Source organism: Peromyscus leucopus, chromosome 9, assembly GCF_004664715.2.
Source record: "Peromyscus leucopus breed LL Stock chromosome 9, UCI_PerLeu_2.1, whole genome shotgun sequence".
Taxonomy (NCBI): domain Eukaryota; kingdom Metazoa; phylum Chordata; class Mammalia; order Rodentia; family Cricetidae; genus Peromyscus; species Peromyscus leucopus.
This window is the reverse complement of record NC_051070.1, coordinates 67,432,750-67,457,071: the sequence shown is the minus strand read 5'-3', so window position 1 is coordinate 67,457,071 and position 24,322 is coordinate 67,432,750. Positions and strand designations below refer to the sequence as shown.

At 38.6% G+C, this 24,322-nt stretch overlaps 1 protein-coding gene across 1 annotated transcript in view; it reads left to right on the top strand.

The window, feature by feature from the left end:
* The first annotated feature begins 1,033 nt into the window (after window positions 1–1,033).
* Window positions 1,034–24,322, top strand: part of Rnf17 (ring finger protein 17) — a 124,056-nt gene continuing 100,767 nt past the window's right edge. The window contains exons 1-5 of the mRNA XM_028858152.2: window positions 1,034–1,169; window positions 4,816–4,910; window positions 17,663–17,751; window positions 20,317–20,428; window positions 21,769–21,840. Of these exons, the coding sequence (XP_028713985.1) occupies window positions 1,040–1,169; window positions 4,816–4,910; window positions 17,663–17,751; window positions 20,317–20,428; window positions 21,769–21,840 (498 nt within the window). The 5' untranslated portion in view covers window positions 1,034–1,039. The remainder of the gene's footprint in view (window positions 1,170–4,815; window positions 4,911–17,662; window positions 17,752–20,316; window positions 20,429–21,768; window positions 21,841–24,322) is intronic.

Below are 24,322 nucleotides of genomic sequence, written 5' to 3'. Positions count from 1 at the left end.
CAGCCATCTGGCTTAGGGAGGAGATAATTGTGGTCAGCGGCCTTGGGAGAAAGACAGTTGGGTTAAATGAGGATATTTTATGGCGGGCCCCTGGCCTTGAGGAATAAGCAGCTGGGCTGGAAAGACACCCACTATACTTTGTGCAAGGACGAGTCAGCCACACATCAAACTTCTGATAATTAAAGAATGCGACCCAAGTTCACCCTGGCCTTCTGTAAAGCAACCAATCGGGACCCTGTAACTATGCTTCTAGCTCCTGTAGCCGCGCCTTTGCCCCTGGAAACCCATAAAAAGTCCCCTTTGCCCTGGGAAGGCGCGCAAGTCCTCCAAGAGACTTGGCCCCCAGGTACCTGTGCATTCAATAAACCCTCTTGCTGTTTGCATCTGATCTGTGGTTTCGGTGTGCTCCTTGGGTTTGGGGTCTCTCCCGGAGGAAGATCTCCCCTTGGGGGTCTTTCATTACTAGATAGACGCCTCTCAAGCAGACATCTATCAGTTGGCAAACTCTTAGCCTCCCTGATGTCTCCCAAGACAGAGCCTTGTAGATGGCTCTCGGCAACTGTTAGTAACGAGCATCCCTTTGTTTGGAATTAATTGGATCTCTCACAAGGGTAGCTAATTGGCTTCTCTGCGACAGCTGCTATCAAGGTCTGGCAGAGATTGCCGCCCTAACGCAGAGCAGGTAGAGAAGGGACCTCCTTTGTTCCAAAGACCTGATACTTGAGGTCCCCCCACGATGTAAACAAATAACACACAAAGCCCAAATCTGAGTTGATTAAAGGTGTGATGTGGTGAGTCCTGGGCGAGAACTGAAAAACTCAAGGCCTCTTTCTGGAACGCAGGTGTCCAGGATAAAACCGAAAGCGCAGCCCCACGCAGGGGCAACCTGGGGAGTGGGGTGGGGCCTCGCCCCTCTGCCTCCTGATTGGCTACCTATGGCCACCAGACTCCTATGATTGGCCCTCGCCGCAAGGGCCGCTGGGACTCGCACGTGCTGCTGCTGCTGCTGCTGCTGCTGCTGCTCACCCAGAGAGGAGCGATGGCGGCGGCGGCCTCGACGGCTGGGCTCAGCGCGTCTTCCTGCCCCACTGTGGGAAGTAAGAGCGGCCCGCGGGGTGCTTCGAGGTGCCAGTGCACTCGGTGTGGAAGGAAGGTGTCCGTGGCCTCCGGTGAGGAGCCCGGGGGTGGCTGGGGGGGGGTCCCCGTGGGGCACGCGGGCTGGCGACAGTGGGAGCCGTGCTAGGCCTGTGAGGGTGAGCGTGTGGGAGCGGCCTGGGCCACCGCGGGCGGGCGGATGGACGGGGCCAGGGCTTGTGCGCAGCTCTGCCCCTCCCGGTTCTCTCCACACGCCCGGGAAGATGGAGCCCGAGACGCCCCTGGCTGCCCTTCACGGGGCGCTTTCCCCTCCCACTTCCCTGCAAGTCCAAAGACTCCTGAAAGAGCGGGCCTTGAAGAAGCCTGTAGCGCTCATGAGCTGGGGTCACCCGCCTCCAACTGTTTCCTCCTTTGCTCCAAAAAAAAAGCAAAACAAGCCCGGCAGTGGTGGCGCACACCTTGAATCTCAGCACTCGGCGGCACAGGTGGATCTCTGTGAGTTCGAGGCCAGCCTGGTCTACAGAGTGATCTCCGGGACAGCCAGGGCTACACAGAGAAACCCTGTATCGAGAAACGAAAACAAAAGAAATGTTGTGTGATCTTGTGGTCAAGAAGGAATGAAGCTTGGTTTTCCTGGGTAGTTTTCCTTTGGAGTAGACTGAAAGTTCTTAGATGGAGGGGGGCGAGGGGGGGGCCCAGTTTATCTTAAAGCACTGCCGAGGTGGGGGTGGGGGCCCAGTTTATCTTAAAGCACTGCCGGGGTGGGGGTGGGCCAGTTTATCTTAAAGCACTGCTGGGGTGCTTTAAGATAAACTATCTTATCTAAGATAAACTCTCGTTCCTTTTGTGGATCTTGTGATTTGGATTTTGCTTTTTTGAGGAGGCAGTGCGGAGTTTTTGCCTTTGTTCGCCATGCTTCTATTAAGCTCATTTCCAATCTACTAAATGCATTTTTAAGTTCAGGTTATTTTAATCTAACAAGTACTTCAGAGAACTTTGACAGGAGTAAGTTGTTGCATCTGAACTCCTTGTTCCTTTGCCTCTTTAAAAGCGAAGGTCAGTGGCTCTTTCAAGGTGGCCACCATTTAGGCGACAGAACCTCCTGTAGGGAAAACTGGTTGCACTTTCCATGGGGGGTAGCATCTCTATGGAGGCATTTGTTTTTCAGTACTAGGATTTGAACCCAGACGCTGGTCCATACCAGGCACACTAGCTGCCTTGCTCTAGCCTCCTAAGTAGTCAGGGTTACAGGCGTGCACCGCCAGGCCTGGCTCTGTTTGGAGTTTTGATCAATGCTTCTGTTAGAAAATGTACATTTTAAGATGAAAATTGTTACAAAATAAGGTTTGGTTTTGTTTTTTTTTTTTCGAGATAGGGTTTCTCTGTGTAGCTTTGGAGCCTGTCCTGGAACTCTGTAGCTCTGTAGACGAGGCTGGCCTCGAACTCACAGAGATCTGCCTGCCTCTGCCTCCCGAGTGATAAAATACGGTTTTTAAACATAACCTTTTAAAGCTACTGGTTTGTGTTTAAAGCTAGGATTTGGAAATACTCAACTGGTAAAATAGTTATGTTTTGTAAGCTGAAGTGTACTATATAGGTCAACTTGTACAGTATTGGAGCTGAGAATTTTTATTGCTTTGGTTAATATCTCTGAAATTCGAATATGACTTTAAAATCCTTGTGCCAAATTTCAGTTTGATGAAGAATTAAAATACCGTAATAAAAGTCAAATTAATGAAATTATTATAATTCAGTAAGAATTCCATAAATGTGTTCTAGCAAAACATTACTAACTTTAGTTCCCTTTTAAAAAATGATTTTATTTTGTGTGTAAGGGTGTTTTGCCTGCATTAAAATATAGCATCCTTGTACCAAATTTCAGTTTGCTGAAAAAATACTTTTTAAAAATTTTATTATTTTGTTTTTGTTTTTAGATATGAGTGTTAAGTCTGCATGTTTGCACTCCAGAAGAGGGCATCAGATCTCATTACAGATGATTGTGAGCCACCATGTGTGTGCTGGGAATTGAACTCAGGACCTCTGGAAGAGCTGCCAGCACTCTTAACCACTGAGCCATCTCTCCAGTACCCTGAAATACTTTAATAAAAAGTCAAATTAATGAAATTATAATTCAGCAAATTCCATAAATGTGTTCTAGCAAAACATTACTAATTTTAGTTTCCTTCTTAAGAAAAATGGTTTTATTTTGTGTGTAAGGGTATTTTGCCTTCATATATGCCCATGTACCCAGTGTGTGCCAGGTGCCTGAGGGAAAAAAAAGCTGGCACTTGTTTTTGATTCTCTGGGGAGGCAGAAACAGATCTCTGAGGCTTACTTGCCAGCTAGCCTAGGCTGTTTGACAGGCTCCAGGCCAGTTAGAGACCCTGTCTCAAAAATCAAAGGGGCCCACTTCTGAGAAACAGAACTCAAGGTTGTCCTCTGGCCTCCACATGTATCACAAATGTGAATAATCACACACATAAAAATAAATAATGAAGTAAAATAGCACTCTATTTTAAAGTTACATAATTTTTAAAAAGTTTATTATGATAAGCTTCAAATTCTACCTAGTACATAATATTTTAAATACATTAATATATACATTTTCTCTCCATATATATGTGTGTGTATACACACTCTATATATACATATATATATATTTTAATGTGTGTGTGTGGTGCATACATGCACACATGATGCATTTGAAAGCCAGAAGAAGACTTGCAGGAGTCCATATTCTCCTTCTATTATGTAGTTCTAGGGATCGAAGTCAGGTCATCAGGCTTAGCAGAACACATCCTTGCCCACTGAACCATCTTGCCCACATTTAAATCTTGGTATTTTGATACTATATTTTCAAATGTTAGGTTTACAAAGGTAATCTTAATGTGGGTCATGTGTATGAAAATAATAACATTTGGCTTCTACCCTGGTTTCCATCCTTGCTAACATCTTAGATTACTGTGAGAGAATTCTTACCAGTGTTTCATTTCAGCTTTTCCTAACCCTTTCATAAGATAGGAAATACAAATTAGCAAGGGTAATGCTATCAAACAGAATGAAGATTGGACATGGAAACATAAGATTGGAGTCTGGATTAAACTTTTTTTTATTATTATATATTTATTTTTATGTACATTGGCATTTCTCTTGCATGTATGTCTGTGTGAGGGTGCTGGGTCCACTGGAACTGGAGTTATAGACAGTAATGAACTGCCATGTGGGTGCTGAGAATTGAACCTGGGTCCTCTGGAAGAGCAGCAGGTTGAGTGCTCTTAACCTCTGAGCTATCCCTCCAGCCCTGGATTAAACTTTTTAATTAGTCAGATTACCAACACATTTTTCCATGTTTAGGTATTTTTTAATATACATAATATTTGCAGCCAGTTAGACATGATATTTACAAAAGTCAAATGAAATATGTCAGAATACTCTGTATGATTGTAAGATACAGCAAGTTCATGGATGTATAGATTCAAAACTGGATTCATGCAAACATTAAATAGCGCTGCATGATTTGCTTTCTGATTTTTCTCCCCTCCCCCCTTTTGACTTCATTAGTTTCTCCTAAATGTTATTTTAATAAGTCAGCCTTAAAAGCTATAGATATCTTTTCCTATATAATAGAATACTTTTTGAGTTTGCCCTTTGATGGAGAACTATTCCCCATTAGACATGAACAAATTGTAGAATATTTAATTGATGAAATTTCATCCATAGGTCACCACCTTGAGCTTCAGTGTGGACATGCCTTTTGTGAACAGTGCTTATTAGTAACTCGGGAATATACCACAAGTAAATGCCCTGATTGTGAGGTAAGTTTTCTAATCTTTCATATTGAATACATCCTCATGTAATAGATAAAAATGTTAGACAACTAAAATGTTTCCAATAAGAAACTAGAAACAAGCCGGGCGGTGGTGGCGCACGCCTTTAATCCCAGCACTAGGGAGGCAGAGCCAGGCAGATCTCTGAGTTCGAGGCCAGCCTGGACTACCAAGTGAGTTCCAGGAAAGGCGCAAAGCTACACAGAGAAACCCTGTCTCGAAAAACCAAAAAAAAAAAAAAAAAGAAAGAAAAAGAAACTAGAAACGTATATTCTGACTGCTTAGTCGCTGAGTAAAGAAGCATTAACAGAAGATAAAACTTTCTGTGGGCTAGGAAGATGGATCTTCAGGTAAAAGCATTTGCAGAGCAAGTCTGAAGACCCGAGTTTGGATCCCCTAAACCCATGCAAAAGACATGGAGTTTCTCTCCTGACCTCCACACTCATGCAATGATACATGTGCACACACACAGACATGTACACATGTACATAAGACATAAGTATAATGATACAAAGATACAACAATACAACTTCTCTATCCATTTTATAATTCTTCAAAGTGATGAAGAAAAAGCATTAAAGTTATAGATACTGCCACATATTTTTGACTCTTGGGAGACATTGGTGGAAAGCTTACTCGTTATATCAATGTAGTATGTTCCTTTCAAAAATCCTTCATTTTCTATGCCAAAACCATGCAGACAAACTTGGAACTCTTCATCTTTGTGTTGTGAGCTGATGTTTGTAGAGACATTGTACTGTAGAGAGAGAAGCAAGACAAGCACCAAATGTGAATATTTACCCCAGAAGGATTCAGTATATATTCAGCTAGGGCCAAAACCTTTCAGCCCCTGAGAGTGAGAACAACAAATACAAATACAGTTTGATTTCCACGGTATGTTCCACAGAGTTAACTGTAAATTCTGTAAACTTACTATTCCACTGGAGACATGGATTGGACTCATATCCATTGTTTTTTTTCTGGCAGGGTAGTATTTAATATGGAGGTGTAAGATATAGATGGAGTTCTTGTTTTGTCAGCCTTAGATATCTGAGCTTTTGCTTTCATGAGATGGAAATAATGCCTGCTTTTTTATATTGTAATTTTAAGAGTCACAGCTGAATGATGTAAAAGTGCTCTACAAACTCCCAGGGCATTAAAATGACCTTTCAATATTTAATTGTAGGTTCATTGCCTTCCAAGTTATATACAGTATACCTGTATATGCTATAATTTGTGAATGCTTTAATTATAACAGAAATAATTAAGCTGTTTTGTCTACTTTGGAATTACAAGTGATGACCTTTATTGTGGGAAATTCTCCTTCCCTTTCCTATATACTTTGATACTTGAATTCTTCAGATGTGGAGGTTATATGAAGACAGTCCCTCATCCTCCATGATTATAGTGGTCGATTCTGACAGTCTTGTGATGGAGGGAAGGAGAAGGCAGCTGGGACCATCTCTACCCTTGTTCAAAGTGATACGTGTCTTATTCTAGGATTTTGAGTAATATCATAGTATCTAGAATGCATTTACAAATAATGGCTTTAATTTTAGGGTTGTGATAAATCTACTTTGAAACATTTGAACTAGTTTTATTGTTACTTTGGGAGAGATGTGAACTGTTCTATCCTTTCACTGTACCCCTATCCCTAAGACCCAATGGTGATCACATTTATATTAAGATTTTTGAGATTCGCTAGATCATCCCTATTTAGGAGTTCTCCAAGAAGCCTTCCTGAGACTGGTAGCCATTCCTTTTGATTGGTACCAAAGACTTATTTGGAATAATATATAGGAAAAATAGAAGAATCTACTCCAAATTAGTGACAATCTGAATTTAAGAAAGGTGGTTTATTACTTTGGAATGGTCTCTGTGCTCTAAATATTAAAATTTTAGTACTTGTATTCACAGATGATTTATAGTTTACATGGAAATCAAGTGCAGTTTCCTTAAAATTTAAGCCTAAAACTATCCCATTCATAATTAACAGATATTATTTTGTTCTTCTGGATTTAGGTGGATATGGGCTTACATTTATTTTTCCTAGTTGTATGGTTTTTTCCTAATACCCATGCCTGCTTTTGATTGGTAGTAGTTATTGATAATAACCACTATATAATTTTATACAGCAAAATGATAGATTTTGTGCTGTGATAGGATCGTACAGATAGCACTCTAGAAATACTGTCATTTTCTTGACCTTTAAACTATTTTTAAAATATGTTAGTTCAAGGGGAAAAGATAAATAATCCAAATAAAGAGATAATTAGTATATATTATTAAAGTGCCATGTGATTAGAAATGTCTTTGTATATAGGAGGAGATGTGGGGGAAGGCTGGAGGGGTGGGAGGAGGGAAGAGAGGGACCTGTGATTGGTATGTAAAGTGAATTAAAAAATTCTTAATAAAAAAAGAAAAAAGAAATATCACTATATAAAAATTTTAAATTTAGTTGATTGTGGTCCCAGCAGTCTGGAAACAGGCAGTCTGGAAACAGGCAGGCCTCTTTTGAGTTTAAGACCAGCCTGGTCTATAGTGAGTTCAGGATATCCAGGGCCATATAATGAAACCTTGTCTCAAAAAACAAAAAAAGAAAAACAAAACGCGGCAGTGGCGCATGCCTTTAATCCCAGCATTCTGGAGGCAGAGGCAGGCGGATCTCTGTGAGTTCAAGGCCAGCCTAGTCTACAGACCGAGATTCAGGACAGGCACCAAAGCTACACAGAGAAACCCTGTCTCGAAAAACCAAAAAAAAAAAAAAAAAAAAAAGAAAGAAAGAAAAAAAAAGAAAAAGAAAAGAAAGAAAGAAAGAAAGAAAAAGAAAAAAAGAGTACTTGTTGTTTTTGCAGAAGACTGAAGTTCAAGTCCTAGCGGCTCACAACCATCTGTAACTCCAGTTTCAGGGGATCTAACTTCCCCTCTTGGCCTCCACAGATCTGAGGCATGAACATGGTGCATAGATATACATGCAGGCAAAAACAATCATATAAATATTTATGCACATATGCATTTACTTAATTATATTATTAAATATATCTGCATTTTAAGTTAGGATTCTTTATACAGTGTTAACTGAAATCTTGTAGCATCATTGTATTTAGCATTTTTTCATGCTTTCTAGAAGAAATGTCCTCTTTCAAGTCTGCTTCTGGTTACAGTAACCTTTTACTAGGAAATGATAAGTTTATGATAAGATTAACTAGAGATGGAATTTCACAATTAACCAGAAATTAAGATTTTTAGCTCTCAATTTTGAGAATATGCCTAAAAAATACCACTTAGTCCAGTGTGGGTTGTTAATAGAAACATTTTTCTTTTTTTTTTCTTTCTTTTTTTTTTTTTTTTTTTTTTTTAAGATTTATTTATTACACATCAGAATGTATGCCTGCAGGCCAGAAGAGGGCACCAGATCTCATTACAGATGGTTGTGAGCCACCATGTGGTTGCTGGGAATTGAACTCAGGACCTCTGGAAGAGCAGTCAGTGCTCTTAACCTCTGAGCCATCTCTCCAGCCCGAAACATTTTTCTTAACTAAGTAACTAATACATAGTTAGGTAGCACATTTTACTTAGAACCTTGGAGGAAGTATGGCTTATCAGTTATTGGAACAAACTGTTCTTACAGAGTTCAGCTCCTAGCACTCATGTTGGGTCACATAATCATCTATAACTTCAACTCCAGGAGATGTAATGTCCCTGTCTTTCACAGATACCTCCATTCACATAGACAGAATACAAGTACAAATGATTTTTTTTAATTAAAAATTAATGTTGAGGAAAAAAATTCTTCACTTAGAACAACTGTTCGATACCAAAATACTTGCCTTTCACAATAATGACAACTAGTAGCATTTAGTAGTCTGCCTTATCTCTTAGCAGTATTGCCCCATTCTTGTCAAAGTCCACAATAATGGATATATAATAAAGCAAATTTTGGGTTTTTTTTTTGTTGTTGTTGTTTTGTTTTTGTTTTTGAGGACTTCTCTGTGTAGCTTTGCAGCCTGTCCTGGAACTTGCTCTGTAGACCAGGCTGGCCTTGAACTCATAGAGATCCACCTGTCTCTGCCTCCCAAGTGCTGGGATTAAAGGCATGTGCCATTACCACCCGGCATAATAAAACAATTTTAGTTAATACAAAGTTTGCACGATTTCTCAAACCCATCCTCATTTTCAAAAAATCCTATCAGCAAGCTTGTAATTGCTAGTTCCAAAGAAATTCACATTTTGAATTGTCATGTTCATTTTAGTGTTTGGCAATTTGATGGGGAGAAAAGGTACCTTCTTGTTAAATTGTGGTTTGCTATCAATGAAACTTGATAACCCTAAAATGGAGTGACTTTTCATGCCTCACACATGTGACTTACCAGTTGTTCTCCTTTGCTTATTTTTTTTTTTGAAGTTACCTTTCTCTTAACTACTTTATGCAATGGAGTTAACACTGTCTTGTGTAAACAGAAGACTGTTAGAGGTCTTCTCTACCTCTGTTTACTGTATTTGGCAGCTTACAAGGTTTTTAAAAGCAGACCTTCCTACATCTCAGTCATAAATAAATGTATGTTTTAGTACTTGTGTTATAAAGAGTATATATTTAGGGCTAGAGAGGTGGCACTGCAATTAAAAGCACACGTGGCTCAAACTTTATGCTCTAAGTTTAGAATCCACAGTGGAAGGACAGAATCAACTCTCGAAAGTTGTTTTCTGACTTCTGTGCATGGCACACCTCATACATGTACAATAAGAAAATATTTAAGTTTTTTAAAGTATATATTTAGGAAAGATCGCTGATAACATGCAGTCATGATTGGCCAGGGTCTCCAGGGAATAATCTGGAAACAGCTATCAGAAAAGCATTCTAAATAGAGAAAAAGGCCATACCCTGGACAGTAGCAGCAATCACAGGAGACACTCGGAGGAGCCTTGTCCTTTGGGCATAGATACTTGATATTGCCAACAAACAACAGAAGCAAGATGCCATTTCAAAAAGACTTCTGCTGCTGTGGCACTCCAGCAGCCTGAGAACCTTGGTGAAACATAGTCTCAGAAAACTCTTAGTGTCATGAGCCTGTATGCTGAAAACTGACAAACAATACTGAGAAATTACAGAAAATAATTGAATCAGATTTACATTACATTCAACAAGCTGAGAATTTGGTGGAACCAACATATATACCAGAACTTTTGACTTAACTGAAGCAGCATGCTGGACATTGGCAAGCCCTGCAAAAAAGGTGGGGCTGCATTCACAACCAGAGCTCTGAGGAATTGTCAGTGGTGTTCCAGATGCCCCTTCCCATGAAGTACTGGCCACAGACTAGGACAGCATCGGTAACCAACATCCAAAGGAAGACTCAGAAGAGAGAACAGGAGCAACCATTGCAGAGGAGTTCTAGTGACAAGACAACATTCCTGGAGCTGGAGAAAGAACAAGAGACAGTCTAGATGAAAGAAGGCCAATAGTCAGCCAGTCAGTTTTCATACCCTACATCTCCACCCTGTGTGTTCTTTCCCTGTATCTATTCTTACTTGTTTGATAGCCTTAGCATTTAGGTTGGCCCCACTCTATTCTTGGTCTATATTGCCTCCTTCTCCCATTCTTTTACTTTTTCCTCTTCCAAAGAACATCTGGCCTGGTGTGCATCGTCTCTGCCTCAGCATCCTGATAGGTAGTGCTAGCCCGAGAGATGGGGCTGTTCTACTCCCCTGCCTCCGAAAGCATATCTTTACTTCCTTTTTTAGTCTACCTTTAGGCAAATCACTTATTCCCCTTCCACTTTTCCTTCTATGAACATTTATCTTCCTCTACTTTCTGTGATATCAATACTAATTGCTAGTCTTAATGTCTTTTTCTTTCCACTCATACCAACAATAACATATATATTAGTACCTGTAGAATTCAATGTCCCTTTTCACTAAAATGATTAGTGCTTAAGGGGTGATTATTTATTGTTGCCTGTTACTTTGATTTTATGCTGAGTCTGCCACTGGATAATAACTGTTATTGCAGACAGTATTCTACTCATGGGAATACTAGGGATAGACAGAGTCTGATGCCCTGGATACAAGTCTGACAGATAAAAGACAAATCATCCCTACCACAAACTAGTCTTTCCTGAACATTGCAGACACTTTCACTGAAAGAATAAAGGTGACCTAAAAATATTCAACCAACAATCTCATAATGCACAAGTCCCTCTGCAAAAACACAAGTAACATGAAAAGTCAAGATAACACATCTCCTCCAAAATCTGCCAACCTCAGAATAATGACCTCCAATGAGGGCAATTTAGGCAAATTCTAGGCAAAGAGTTCAAAGAATGATGATAGTTGTGTTTGAAGAAATTAAAGAGAACACTATAAACTTCTGAGTGAATCCTCAAAGCACAAAGACAGCTGAGTAAATCAGGCAGTCAGCACAAGATGAAGTGGAATTCAAAAAGGAAGTTTGAAGGGAAATACATCTGAAGAGATGCTGGAAATGAAAAATTAAATGTAAACTCAGTTAAAACCCTCACTAATAGGACGGACCGCAAGGAGGGTAGAGCAGTGAGGGCTTGAAGACAATACAGAAGAATTGTTACATTCTGTTGAGGACTGATAATTTTTTATGTGGATTTTTTTGTTTTGTTTTGTTTTTCGAGACAGGGTTTCTCTGTGTAGCTTTGTGCCTTTCCTGGGACTCACTTGGTAGCCCAGGTTGGCCTCGAACTCACAGAGATCCGCCTGGCTCTGCCTCCCGGGTGCTGGGATTAAAGGCGTGCGCCACCACCGCCCGGCCTTTTATGTGGATTTTTTAAAAAATCAATTCAATGTCTTTGGGATGCCATGAAAAGACTAAATCTTCCAGATAATGAGTAAAAATGGAGAAGAATTCTATGGTGAAGTCATAGAGAATATTTCAGTACAATTATAGCGAAAAATCCCATATTAGGGTTTTCTAGACCTGCAGTTCTCAACCTGTGGGTCACAATCCCCTTTGACAAACCTCTATTTTCCAAAATATTTACAATTTATCACAGTAGCAAAATTACAGTTATGAAGTAGCAACAAAAATAATTTTTATGAGGAACTGTATTAAAGAGTCACAGCATTAGGAAGGTTGAGAACCACTGTTCTAGAGGAACAAAACTTAAAGAATGTGTGCGTGTATGCACACGCACATGTACATGTATATCATAAAGAGGGGATTTGTTAGAATGGTTTGCAGGCTGTAGTCCAGCTAGTTCAACAATGGCTGTGTACGGTCCAAGAATCCAGTAGATGTTCAATCCGCAAGGTTAGATGTCTCTGCTGGTCTTCAGTATATGCTGAATCCTGAAGAACTGAGCTCCAATACCAGTGACGGAATGCACTTACTAGTGACAGCAAGAGCAAACAGGCAGAGAGAGAACAAGCTTCTTCTTTATTCCATATCCTTACATGGGCTGCCAGCAGAAGGTGTGACTCAGATTAAAGGTCTATCTTCCCATTGCAAAAAATCTGGTAAATTTGGATCTTTCCACCTCACATATCTAGAACAGAAGTGGATCTTTCCACTTGAAATGACTTAATTAAGAAAAAAAAATCTCTGATAGATGTGCTTAGCCATTTGGGTTTTAGTTAATGCCAGATGTAGTCAAGTTGACAACCAAGACCAAGAATAGCCATCACATCTCCCTAATTTAGAGAGGCTCATCCAAGTACAAGAGGCATAGAACATCAAATAGCATAAGATAAGAACATCCCCAGTGTTGTGCATAATTAGTACACTAAATATAACAGAACAAAGAAAATATATTGAGTTGCAAGATAGAAACACCAAGTTACAGTTAGAGGCCCATCAAATAGCAGCTGGTTTTTTTAGCAAAAAACTTTAAAAGCCAAAAGGATATAGAAATATATACTTCAAGTCTGAAAGACCACAACATCCAGCCAAGACTACTGTGCCCAGAAATATTGTCATAATTGGTGTTGAAAGAGAAACATTCCATGATAAAAGCAGGCTACAAGAATGTGTGATCATTTAGCCAGCTCTACAGAGGATGCTGGTAGTGATTCTTCAGACTGAAGGGAATGATAAACACACAGAAAAAAAAAAGATGCTAGAACAAATGATTTTTAAAATACCAAATTCTCCAAATAAAAATGGCAGGACTTGATTTACACTTTTCAGTAATAACTCTATGCATTAATGCTCTCAATCCTCTATCAAATGACATATATTAGCAGATTTGATTAAACAACGTCAGTTTTCTTGCTCCAAGATATACATCAAAGATAAACATTATTTTATGGTAAAAGGATGAAAAAATATTCCAAGCAATTGAAACTAGGAAACAAATAAGTATCTCTAACATCTAACAAAGTCTAAATAGACTTCAAACTGAAACTAGTCAGGACAGATAAAGTGACTTCCTGCTGACTAAAGAAGCAATCAGGAAGATAGAAGAATTATAAGTACAGATGCACCAAAGTTCATAACTACTAGATACAAAGTCACAGATGACCTCAACACAAGAGCTTATGTCAATTCTGATGTAAACTAAACAGAGCGAAATGACATTATAGACCAAATGGATTCTATGAAACAGCGCAGAATAGACATTCTTCCAAGTATCCCATGGAAGTTTCTGTAAAATAGGTCACACATTTTGCATACATTTTGGTGAGACACAAAGCGGGTCTCACCAAATAAAGGAAAACTGAAATAGTTTTTGTAGTTTGTCTGACCGCAATAGAAAAAAGCTAGAAATAAAAAGGTTTGTTAAATGGTAGATCGATCACTAACAATTCCTAGAACTGGATAAAAATGAAGACACAGCACACCAAAATCTAATGGGATTCAATGAAACCAGGCTCCATTATGGAAAACACTGTAGAAGTTTCTCAAAAATCTAAAAATAGAATTTTCATCTGACCCAAGTATTCTGTCCCTGGGCATATACCCAAAAGATTCTGTGTCCTACCACATAGATGCTTGCATGTTCATATTTATTGCCACTCTGTTCATAATAGCAAGAGAAATTGAATCAGACCAGATGTTCATTAACAGATAAATGGATAATAAAACTGTGATACATACACACAGTGGAATTTTATTACCCCATGAGGGAAAATTGAATTATGAAATTTGTGGGAAAATGGATGAAACTGGGAAATATTAAGTGAGGTAACTCAGGTTCAAAAAGATAAACACTACATGTTCTTTCTGATGCCACGCCTAGCTTCTACTTTTATGTATGTACACTACATGTTCTCTCTGATGCCACTCCTAGCTTCTACTTTTATGTATGTGCATCTATGTGGAAGTGGGTGCATGTAGATTCCAAGGAAACTAGAAAAGAGCCTATGGGAGAGGGTGTTTTTTTTTTTTTTTTTTTTTTTTTTTTAGTTTTTTGTTGTTTTTTCGAGACAGGGTTTCTCTGTGTAGCTTTGCGCCTTTCCTGGAACTCGCTTTGGAGAGCAGGCTGGCCTCGAACTCACAGAGATCCACCTGCCTCTGCCTCCCGAGTGCTGGGATTAAAGGCGTGCACCACCACTGCCGGCTGGGAGAGGGATTCTTTAAGAAGGGAAGTAGAACATGAGATTCCAAAGTGGAAGGGTAGATACTGGGAGTGAGAAGGTTTAATGGGGTGGGGGAGGGAACAGAGAGATGGGAGAAAAGATTGGGAACTAAAGGTATATGAAAAGGCCATAAAATCTGATACTTGATAAGCTAATCAAAAGTGTTTAACAGAAGTACCCTTTGTGAATGGGTAAAGCTGACCCCCAAACCATAGGTTATTTTGAAAAAAAAAATTCCAATGTCAGGAATGTAGACTCATAACTGGTTAATTTTCTGAGTTGTTGGTCAAAGAAGCCCCCCCATAGCCCCCCAAACAATATAGGCAATTGCCACTGCCTTTAGTTGCCCACCAGAACTAGGTGGATAAAAAAACTAGTGGAGACATCAAATAATTTGGGCAAGGGCCCTAGAGAAATCACGCTGACACTGGGCTAGAAGCTTCCTCCCTTCTGGCTAGCCCTCATCATGCCAGGAGTTGCCATGAAAACTTGCAGGGGCAGATTGTCTTACTCAGCTTAGAACTTGAGTTCAATACCATCACCCAGGCAAGATGAACCCACTGGTTTATTAGTGGCCAGTCTGAGAGAAATGGATGAGATCTTCATGAACAACATGGATGTGAGTGGGGGTAATGAAGGGCAAAAGGGTCGAGGGAACGAGAGCTCAGGGGAGCAGGAGATCCCAGCTGGATCAAGAACAGAGAGGGAGAACAAGGAATAAAAGACCATGATAAGTGAAGACCACATGAGAATAGGAAGAAGCAAAGTGCTAGAGAGGCCCACAGAAATCCACAAAGATACCCCCACAACAGACTACTGGCAGTGGTCGAGAGACAGCTGGAACTGACCTACTCTGGTGATAGGATGGCCGCGCTAGAAACCCCATCCAGTGACTGATGGAACCAGATGCAGAGATCCACAGCCAGGCCCCAGGTGGAGCTCCAGGAGTCCAATTGGCGAGAAATTGGCAAGGGTTTATGTAAGCAAGAATTGTTGAGACCAAGGTTGGATAAAGCACAGGGACAAATAGCCAAACGAATGGAAACACATGAACTATGAACCAAAGGCTGAGGGACCCCCAACTGGATCAGGCCTCTGGATAAGTGAGACAGCTGATTGGCTTGATCTGTTTGGAAGGCATCCAGGCAGTGGGACCAGGTCCTGTGCTCAGTGCATGAGTTAGCTGTTTGAAACCTGGGGCTTATGCAGGGACGCTTGGCTCAGTCTGGGAGGAGGGCACTGAACCTGCCTGGACTGGATCTACCAGGTTGAACTCAATCCTCAGGGGAGTCTTTGCCCTGGAGGAGATGGGAATGGGGGGTGGGCTGGGGAAAGGCGGGGGTGGGGGGTGGGGGTGGAGAACAAAATAGTGGCCAGTCTGTTATGGGTAATTGATGGCTTTCTGATTAGATCTGATGTCTGCTGCACAAGAGGAAATTCACACCAGAGACTGTAAACCTGATCCAAAAGCCATCACTGGGGAAGTCACTAATGGGGAATCTAGTGCTGTTGATAAATGAGATGTGCCTTCCAAACAGCTGTAGTGTTGCCCATAGATTAATGCAGCTGTCAGCTTTGGTCAGAGAAGCTTCTTTAGTGGTCAGTGGTGACTACAGAGACTCATAACTGATAATAAATGATTGTTGAGTGCCCAGCCACAAATGGCACCTCTCCAAGGCTCAGAGAACAGTACAGAAGAATAGGCGGGAAGATGTAAGCCAGAGGAAAGAGTGAGAACACAGGCTCCCACCCCCAACCAAGAAACTTTATGTAATTGATACCTGCTGGCAAAGGAAAAATCAGTTTCTTCCAATGAAGTCTTACTGGATATATTAACACACTCCAGGTTGGGCCCCATTCTCAGGAGTAGTTGGACAAAAGGTCTCAATGGTATTTTTGTAAACTTTTTCCTCATTTTGCTATGTTTGGGCATTTTTGTTTTAATGGTATTTTACTTATTTCTGTTTTTAAGGATTTTTTTTAAAGTCTTGCTAAGTTGCTCAGGCTGGCTTTGAAGTTATGATCCCTCTGTTTTAGCCTCTGAGGTAGCTAGGGATACAGGCCAGTGCTACCAGGCCTGACTATTAATTTTATATTTGGTTAATTTTATTTGGTTAATTTTAGCATGGTAAGTCTATCTCCAGAAAACTGGCACAGTTCTCCATTTATTCAATTCTTGTTTTTTGTTTTGTTTTGTTTTTGTTTTTTGAGACAGGGTTTCTCCGTGTAGCTTTGCGTCTTTTCCTGGAACTCACTTGATAGTTCAGGCTGGCCTCGAACTCACAGAGATCTGCATGGTTCTGCCATGTCTGATTGTAGTACTTTAGTAGCATCTCCTTGTTATTTGTTTTTCTGGATTTATGTTTTTCACAGGTCTGCTGGCTCTGCTCCGAGTGCTGATTAAAGTGTGCACACCGCCCGGCCAATTCTTGTTTTATAACCAGTAATGTTTTTAGAGTTTGTACTAGATAATATTTTGTAGTTTTTGAACAGAATAAAGATATCACAAGGTGTATACTTTAGTAGCAAATTTTATTTTATTTTTTTTTATTTTATTTTATTATTTTTTTTTTTTTTTTTGGTTTTTTGAGACAGGGTTTCTCTGTGTAGCTTTGCGCCTTTCCTGGAACTCACTTGGTAGCCCAGGCTGGCCCCGAACTCACAGAGATCCGCCTGGCTCTGCCTCCCGAGTGCTGGGATTAAAGGCATGCACCACCACCGTCCGGCTTATTTTATTTTTTTAATTTATTTATTTTTTATTTGCATTGGTATTTTGCCTGCAGGTGTGTCTGTGTGAAGGTGTCAGAACTTGGAGTTACAGACAGCTGTGAGCTGCCATGTGGGTGCTGGGAGTTGAACCCGGTTCCTCTGGAAGAGCAGCCAGCGCTCTTACCCACTGAGCCATCTCTCCAGTCCCTAGTAGCAAATTTTGAATTATTACAATCATTTCCTTTAGAATTGTAACAAAAATTATTTTGGATAATTTAATGTTCTGTTAAATAACCATTAGGGTGCTAATTTTTGCCCATATTAAAGTAAAACCACAAGTAGTTTTCCCTTGACTAAAAGAGACTTTCAGAATCTTTATTTTTACCAGTTTTGTTTATGAATAGCACACAAAACGTTGTTTGGGTTCTGCATCATAAGAATTTATTGAATGACCGTGAGTTTGTTTAATCTTATTTTGTCTTAAGATTCATACAACTGTCAGTATGAATCAAGGGGACTGCCCAGTGGATGGATTTAAAGAAGATTCTTCTCTGGAAGCATTGCAGCCTAAAATGTATGTTCTTGTATATACTTATTTTAGCATTTAAAGCTTAGTGCATTTGTAAAACAATTTCAAAAATATTGATAAAATGTTATTGTTAAGTGTGTTTCTAGCCTGTTGTTTATAGAATGCTATTTAAATTCATTAATTTGTCTTGACTGTTAGTGGAATGTAGGATCTGGCTCCAAAAAAAAGCTGCATTAGTTTTTCCTTACTTAAAACAGTGCAAGAAAACCTTCAAACAGGAGCCTGAGAAACCAGAATTAGCTAAAGTTATTGCAGCTGAATGATAGTAAGTTATAAAGAAAAAAAATACTTTTCTGTTGATCTTAAGAATGATATAAATACAGTATGATGGTGAAATGTGATTTGAGAGATGATTTATAAAAAGAAAAATAGCAACTTTTGAGTTCTTATTTTTCTATTCTATGGGGTTTATTATACTTTCATATATGCATATATTTTTTATCATACTTGCCCCCTTTATCCTTGATAGAGATTTTTAAGCATAACTGAACTATACACAGCTATTATGTTATTTTATAGCCTTAATCATTTATCTTTTCAAAATCAAAAATACCCTGCTAGTCTATATGCCTATTTAAGAGCACAGACCCATCTTATTTCTCTTTTTGCCCCTAGTACAATATACAGAGCAAACATGTAATGTTTGTTAGATGAAAAGCCATATTTTTATATTTTCTGTAGTTTTCCTGAACTCATATGTTAGTTACATTGTGGGCGGTGCCGTCCCCGGGCTGGGCCCTCCCACATCAATCACTAATTAAGAAAATGCCCTACAGACTTGCCTACAGCTCAGTTTTATGAAGGCATTTAGTCAGTTGAGGCTCCCTCCTCTCTGATGACTCTAGCATGCATCAAATTGACATAAAACTAGCCAGCACACCAGCTTTCTAGGACCTTACTTACATAGTCGTTCATATTTACATAAATTTTAACTTTTTAAATCATATTTAATATGATAGTCTAAAAGTAAAAATATAGGGGGTTTCAAGGAACTATCTCATTTGGAACTAATTTTATAAATAATACCAAGTAAATTATCCAAATTTCTCATATTGTTATTCATTTACCTCCTACATATTTTTGCTTTGCCAATATCGTCTATGTCTATATCCTTTCTTCCATTGCTACTACCCCACTTAATTTTCTTGTTTTCTTTTCTCTGTCTCATTTTACTTCTCTACTTTTTCTTGTGCTCTAGGTCTTCCTGGCCTAGCCAATTAAAATCCCAATTTCTTTAAACTTGAATTACTGGATTTTCATATTACCTCCATAGTTTTTCTTTTTATACTTTAATGAGTTAGGGAGAAACTAAAGGAATAATTCTAGTTGTATCTTTGGGTGGAAAACCTCTCACCTGAAGTTTGGCATCTAGGTGTTGACAGATACAGTACTTCTCTCACCTCCTGAAAACGTAACTCGCCAGTCACTTTCTCCATGAGCTCTGTGCGAATCACAAGAATACAACTTTAGGAATCATTGTGACTCAATGGTTGTAGATCTTGTCTCCACAGAGTAGCCATTTTTATCAAATTTGGGGTTGTCAAATTTGGACATCTGCAAAAGTGAAACATAATTTTTTGAGCAGTGTAGACTGGGTTTAAACAAAGATTAGTGATTGTGATAGATGCTGAGAGATCATTCCCACCAGAGGAGACAGCACTTCCTCCTCCATGCTAGCCAATCATTGCTGTTTAGACCATTCCGTGCTTTCAGCTCTTCTGATTTCCTCCAAAGATCTTTACTTCCTTTGGAAATTTTCTGGTGTAAAACATTATGCAAGTTAATCAGATTCTTGTCTATATATGTGTAATGTCTAGTAAAAGTTTAAACTTTGTTCTAAATGACCACTTTTTAAATTAAACACTCTATATAAATTTATATTAGAAACTCTTCATTTTTTTATTTTATTTTATTTTATTGGTTTTTCAAGACAGGGTTTCTCTGTGTAGCTTTGCGCCTTTCCTGGAACTCAGTTGGTAGCCCAGGCTGGCCTCGAACTCACAGAGATCCGCCTGGCTCTGCCTCCCGAGTGCTGGGATTAAAGGCATGCGCCACCACTGCCTGGCAGAAACTCTTCATTCTTAATTTAAATGCAGTTTGGTTTAGACAGTTTTATATATAGTTTGTTTTGTGTGGAGTTTCAAGTTTTCTGAGATAGGGTCTCTTGTTACCCAAGTTTATCAGTACACTTCTAATAGCTGACATTTCTGTGTATAAGTACTTATTTGTATGCATGAGTTACTTTAATTGATGAACTTAAACATTTCAATCATTATTAGTAATTCTTCCTCCAAATACCAAGTAAGTAAAGGTGACTAAGAAATTAGAACATGGTATAAGCCATTACTTTCAGGAATTTGCTTAAGTTAAATTTATATTAAAATTAAATTATGTGAAAGTAATTTTTATTTATGGATTCTCCTTATTGATAATTGAGAACATATTTTTGTAAGTCATCACCTGAATTATTTTTGATAGAGAATAAAAATGAGAAGGCATGGAGATTATATTCATGCTTGTATTTCAAGTAACACACTTGACCTTTTTCAGGGTAAAGAACTGCTCTTCAGACCTTAAAAAGACAGTGGACCAACTAATTGTTGATTTGGAACATTCATCCTCTGTATACAGGACTGTTTCAAGCCCGTCGGCTGTAATGTCGGTATGAAAAACATTGGTCATGAAGCATTGTGAAACCAAACATTTGGCTTTATGCTAGGTAGCTGAACTTTTCCTCTCAGGGTTCCTACAATTATCAACTCTTTTAGAAGCTTAAAAGTAACAAATAAACCCATGCTCCTCACTGGAATCTTTTGCTTTGCTCTCTGCTTAAACAGTTTTAACCTGTGTTTATGACAAACCTGTTTGTAATTCTCTTTTTCCTGAGGCATACTTTGAGTGACTTGGTTTAAAGTTCTTGATACTTACCTGAATACATTTTTTTTCCCCTGTGAACCTAGTTACGTAATCCAAATTCCCTGAAACATGTACAGTTAAAGTTTTCTAAATTCTGAATGTAGTTTTCCAGTTATTTTAATGACACCTAAGAGGCCTAACTGCATTTGTTATTGATAATGATACTGTTTGTTATTGAAGATTGAATTTTACCTGTTACTATTCTGAATAATGTTAATGATAAACATTTACTGAACTTGAGCTTAGAAATAGAACAGACTCTAAAATGAAACTAAGTGAAATAGAGTCTTCTTATAAAAATCATTGCTGGTCTGGAAGAGGGGAGTGAAGCCTAAATTGTACTCATTCTCTTTTTTTTTTTTTAACTCTAATTTAAAAACAAAAAAATAGAACCTTATGTTGCCCAAGCTGGACTTGAACTCACTACATAACTCAAGATGATCTGATCTGATCCTGCAACCTGTATCTCCCAAGTGCTCTGATTACAAATGTGTGTTAACACATCTGATTATCGAGTCAAACTCTTCGCAGAGCCATATTTATAATCATCTTTTCTTAAAAACTGTTTGTCTATATACTTTTTTCATGATACATTTTCTGAGATAATTTTAAATTGAAGAATGGATTCATGGTACAATTTTACTGTTAAACAATATTTTATGGTGTCTTTGGTGGCATGTGTTTGTACTACCAGTGCTTGGGAGGCTGAGACAGAAGACTCACAGGTCACTAGGTATGGTGGTGTATTACTATATCCTCAACACTATAAAGACAGGAGCAGGAGGATTATTGCAAGTTTGAGGACAGCCTGGTCTACATAAATGAGTTCCTCTACTGATTGAGGATATAGCTCACTGCTAGACTATTTGCCTGAGGTCCTGGATTTCTAGCCATAGTATGGGAAATTTTTTAAAATTTTAGATAGGCTGGATTAGAAGTATTTTTATTGTTGCTTGCTTTTGCACTTCATTGGTAGATCTTTGTTGCATTTGTAACCAAAATTACAGCTCAAGTTTTTACAACTATAATGTATCTAAGCATCTGTTTTTGTGTGTTATATTTGTATGTGGTTCCCTCTCTTCTTAGGAGACAGAAGAAATCGATGAAGCACTGAAGATAGCAGGCTATAATTTTGAACAATTAAGTAATGCGATAAAAGTAAGCATTTTGAATAATTCTACCAGGAGGTAAAGCATGGCCTCTTTATGAAAAAAACACTTTTTAATTATCTTTATTATAATAAGCTTGCAAATAAAAAACATCATGCGCCAAAATTCACCATATCTAAAGCCTGTACATCTCACTGAACTTCTACACAGTTAGAACAGCAACTCTTAAGCTGTCATGCTTCACGTTAGATTTTATACTTCACTATTGAATAGATTTTTATATATTTACTACCAGAAATCCATGGCAAAGTTAGAACTAAAATAACAATTAGCTTTATAACCTCTTCCATAACTTATGTCCTTTTTCATCTCTTAATATTTATCATTTCTTGTTCTCTTTCTACATGTTATACTGTACACACTTACATGTGTTTATATACATACATAGTGTTATTGGCTATGTTCTGCATATAAGTGAGAACATGTGGGTGATTTTTTTTCTTCCTGAGATTATGTGCCTTCACTTAACATTACACATATCCTCTCTTTAGGGAGCAGGATGTGGCAGTATGGAGGATTGAATGTAGAGTATGATGCATGTGAACCAATCACTCTGCCACTGAGCTACATCCCCAGCCAAAATGTCCTCTATAAATGTATACATTTGTATGTATATCACTGAGGTTAGGTTTAGCACTCAGTTTTTAAACATAATAATATACTAATAGAGAAACATGCAAAAGAATTAGAAACTACCCCTGCCCTCATGACCTCCCTGGATTGAGTTTGTAACATTGTTATTCTAAGAAGGTTCATAAAGTCAGAGAGTATGAGGAATCAGGATATGTACCTTCTGTGAACTGGATTTTCATCTTTGCAGAATTTGCTCCTTGTTTACCTGTGACCTCCAATGGAGAGAGTCTCGTTTTCTTTGCTGCTTGCTCTACCTGACAAGAAACTAGCCCTTAAGTACCCAGCAACAACACTTTTAGAATGAAGGATTTCAGGGTTTTGAGCTGGTTGTGTTATTATTTTTTTACATAGAAGAGGGAGACTCTGTGGATTGATTAAATTTCACTTTAAAAAAAAAAGCTTTTACTGGTTATTCCTTCATTTGTTAAATCTTTAAACAATATTTCTTGGTTTTCAATGAACACATATTGTATTTTCTTTTTTTTTTTTTTTTTTTTTTTTTTTTTTTTTTTTTTTTTTTTTTTTTTTTTTTTTTTCCGAGACAGGGTTTCTCTGCGTAGCTTTGCGCCTTTCCTGGAGCTCACTTGGTAGCCCAGGCTGGCCTCGAACTCACAGAGATCCTCCTGGCTCTGCCTCCCGAGTGCTGGGATTAAAGGCGTGCGCCACCACGCCCGGCTATATTGTATTTTCTTGTTTAAATTTATGCTGTGTATTTTATTCTGCTTGATGCTACTGTAAAAGAAATTGCTTTAATTTCACTTTCAAACTGTTACTGCTAAGTAGAAATATAATTAATACTTTATGTTTAAAAAATCAGCTTTCAGCCAGGCGGTGGTGGCACATGCCTTTAATCCCAGCACTCAGGAGGCAGAGCCAGGTGGATCTCTGTGAGTTCAAGGCCAGCCTGGGCTACCAAGTGAGTTCCAGGAAAGGCGCAAAGCTGCACAGAGAAACCCTGTCTTGAAAAAACAAAAAAAAAACAAAAACAAAAACAAAATCAGCTTTCTCAAAAGGAATTAGAAATACAATAAAAGTAATGGGGTGAGAGTTATGAGAAAGAAAAACATTGAGAAAAGGAGAGAATAAAGAATGTTACTTGTGATGACAAGCTTGTACTTACAAGTACCTCTGTGTTAAAATAACAGGATGTAGGATTTCAACAACTGAATTTGAAAGGGGCACAGTTCAGCTCCAAGCCAGCCACCCTCTACTCCAAACCCAATTCTTTTCTTTCATAATGCACAATCCTATCATCCCTCAAATCTTATAGTTCCAGTATCAACAATAGTGCCAAAATCTTAAGTATCTTCTGAGTCAGATGTAGGTGAGACTCGAGTGAGGCTGTGAATGCAAAGTAATAATCTGCTTCATAGTACTTTCCTGAGACAGACATAAGTAAGGTAGGCATGGCCATGCCAAAAACAAACAAAAAACTACAGCAATATAGAGGCCGTGGATCTCAAGTCTCAAGCGAAAATTTTTGAGTGGTTTAAAATTAAACTTAAAACAGCTAACATTTTCATTTCAAAATTTTGCTTTGTTTTTAATAGAATGTAATATGTATTTTATTAAATACATTTTTAGTGAATTTTTCATATATTTTGATCATGTTTTTTCCTTCTCACAATTCTTCCCAGATTCTCTCCACCTCTCTACCCACCCAACTTTTCACTCTTTCAAAAAGAAAAAAAGAAGAAATACAGCACCAAAATAACCCACAAAAACACAAAAGTGGAAATCAAAACAAATAAGCAAAAGACCAATTAGACAAAAAAAAGCCAAACTGAAACAAAAAGTTTACAAAACTATCATGGAGTTTATTTTGCACTGGCCAACTA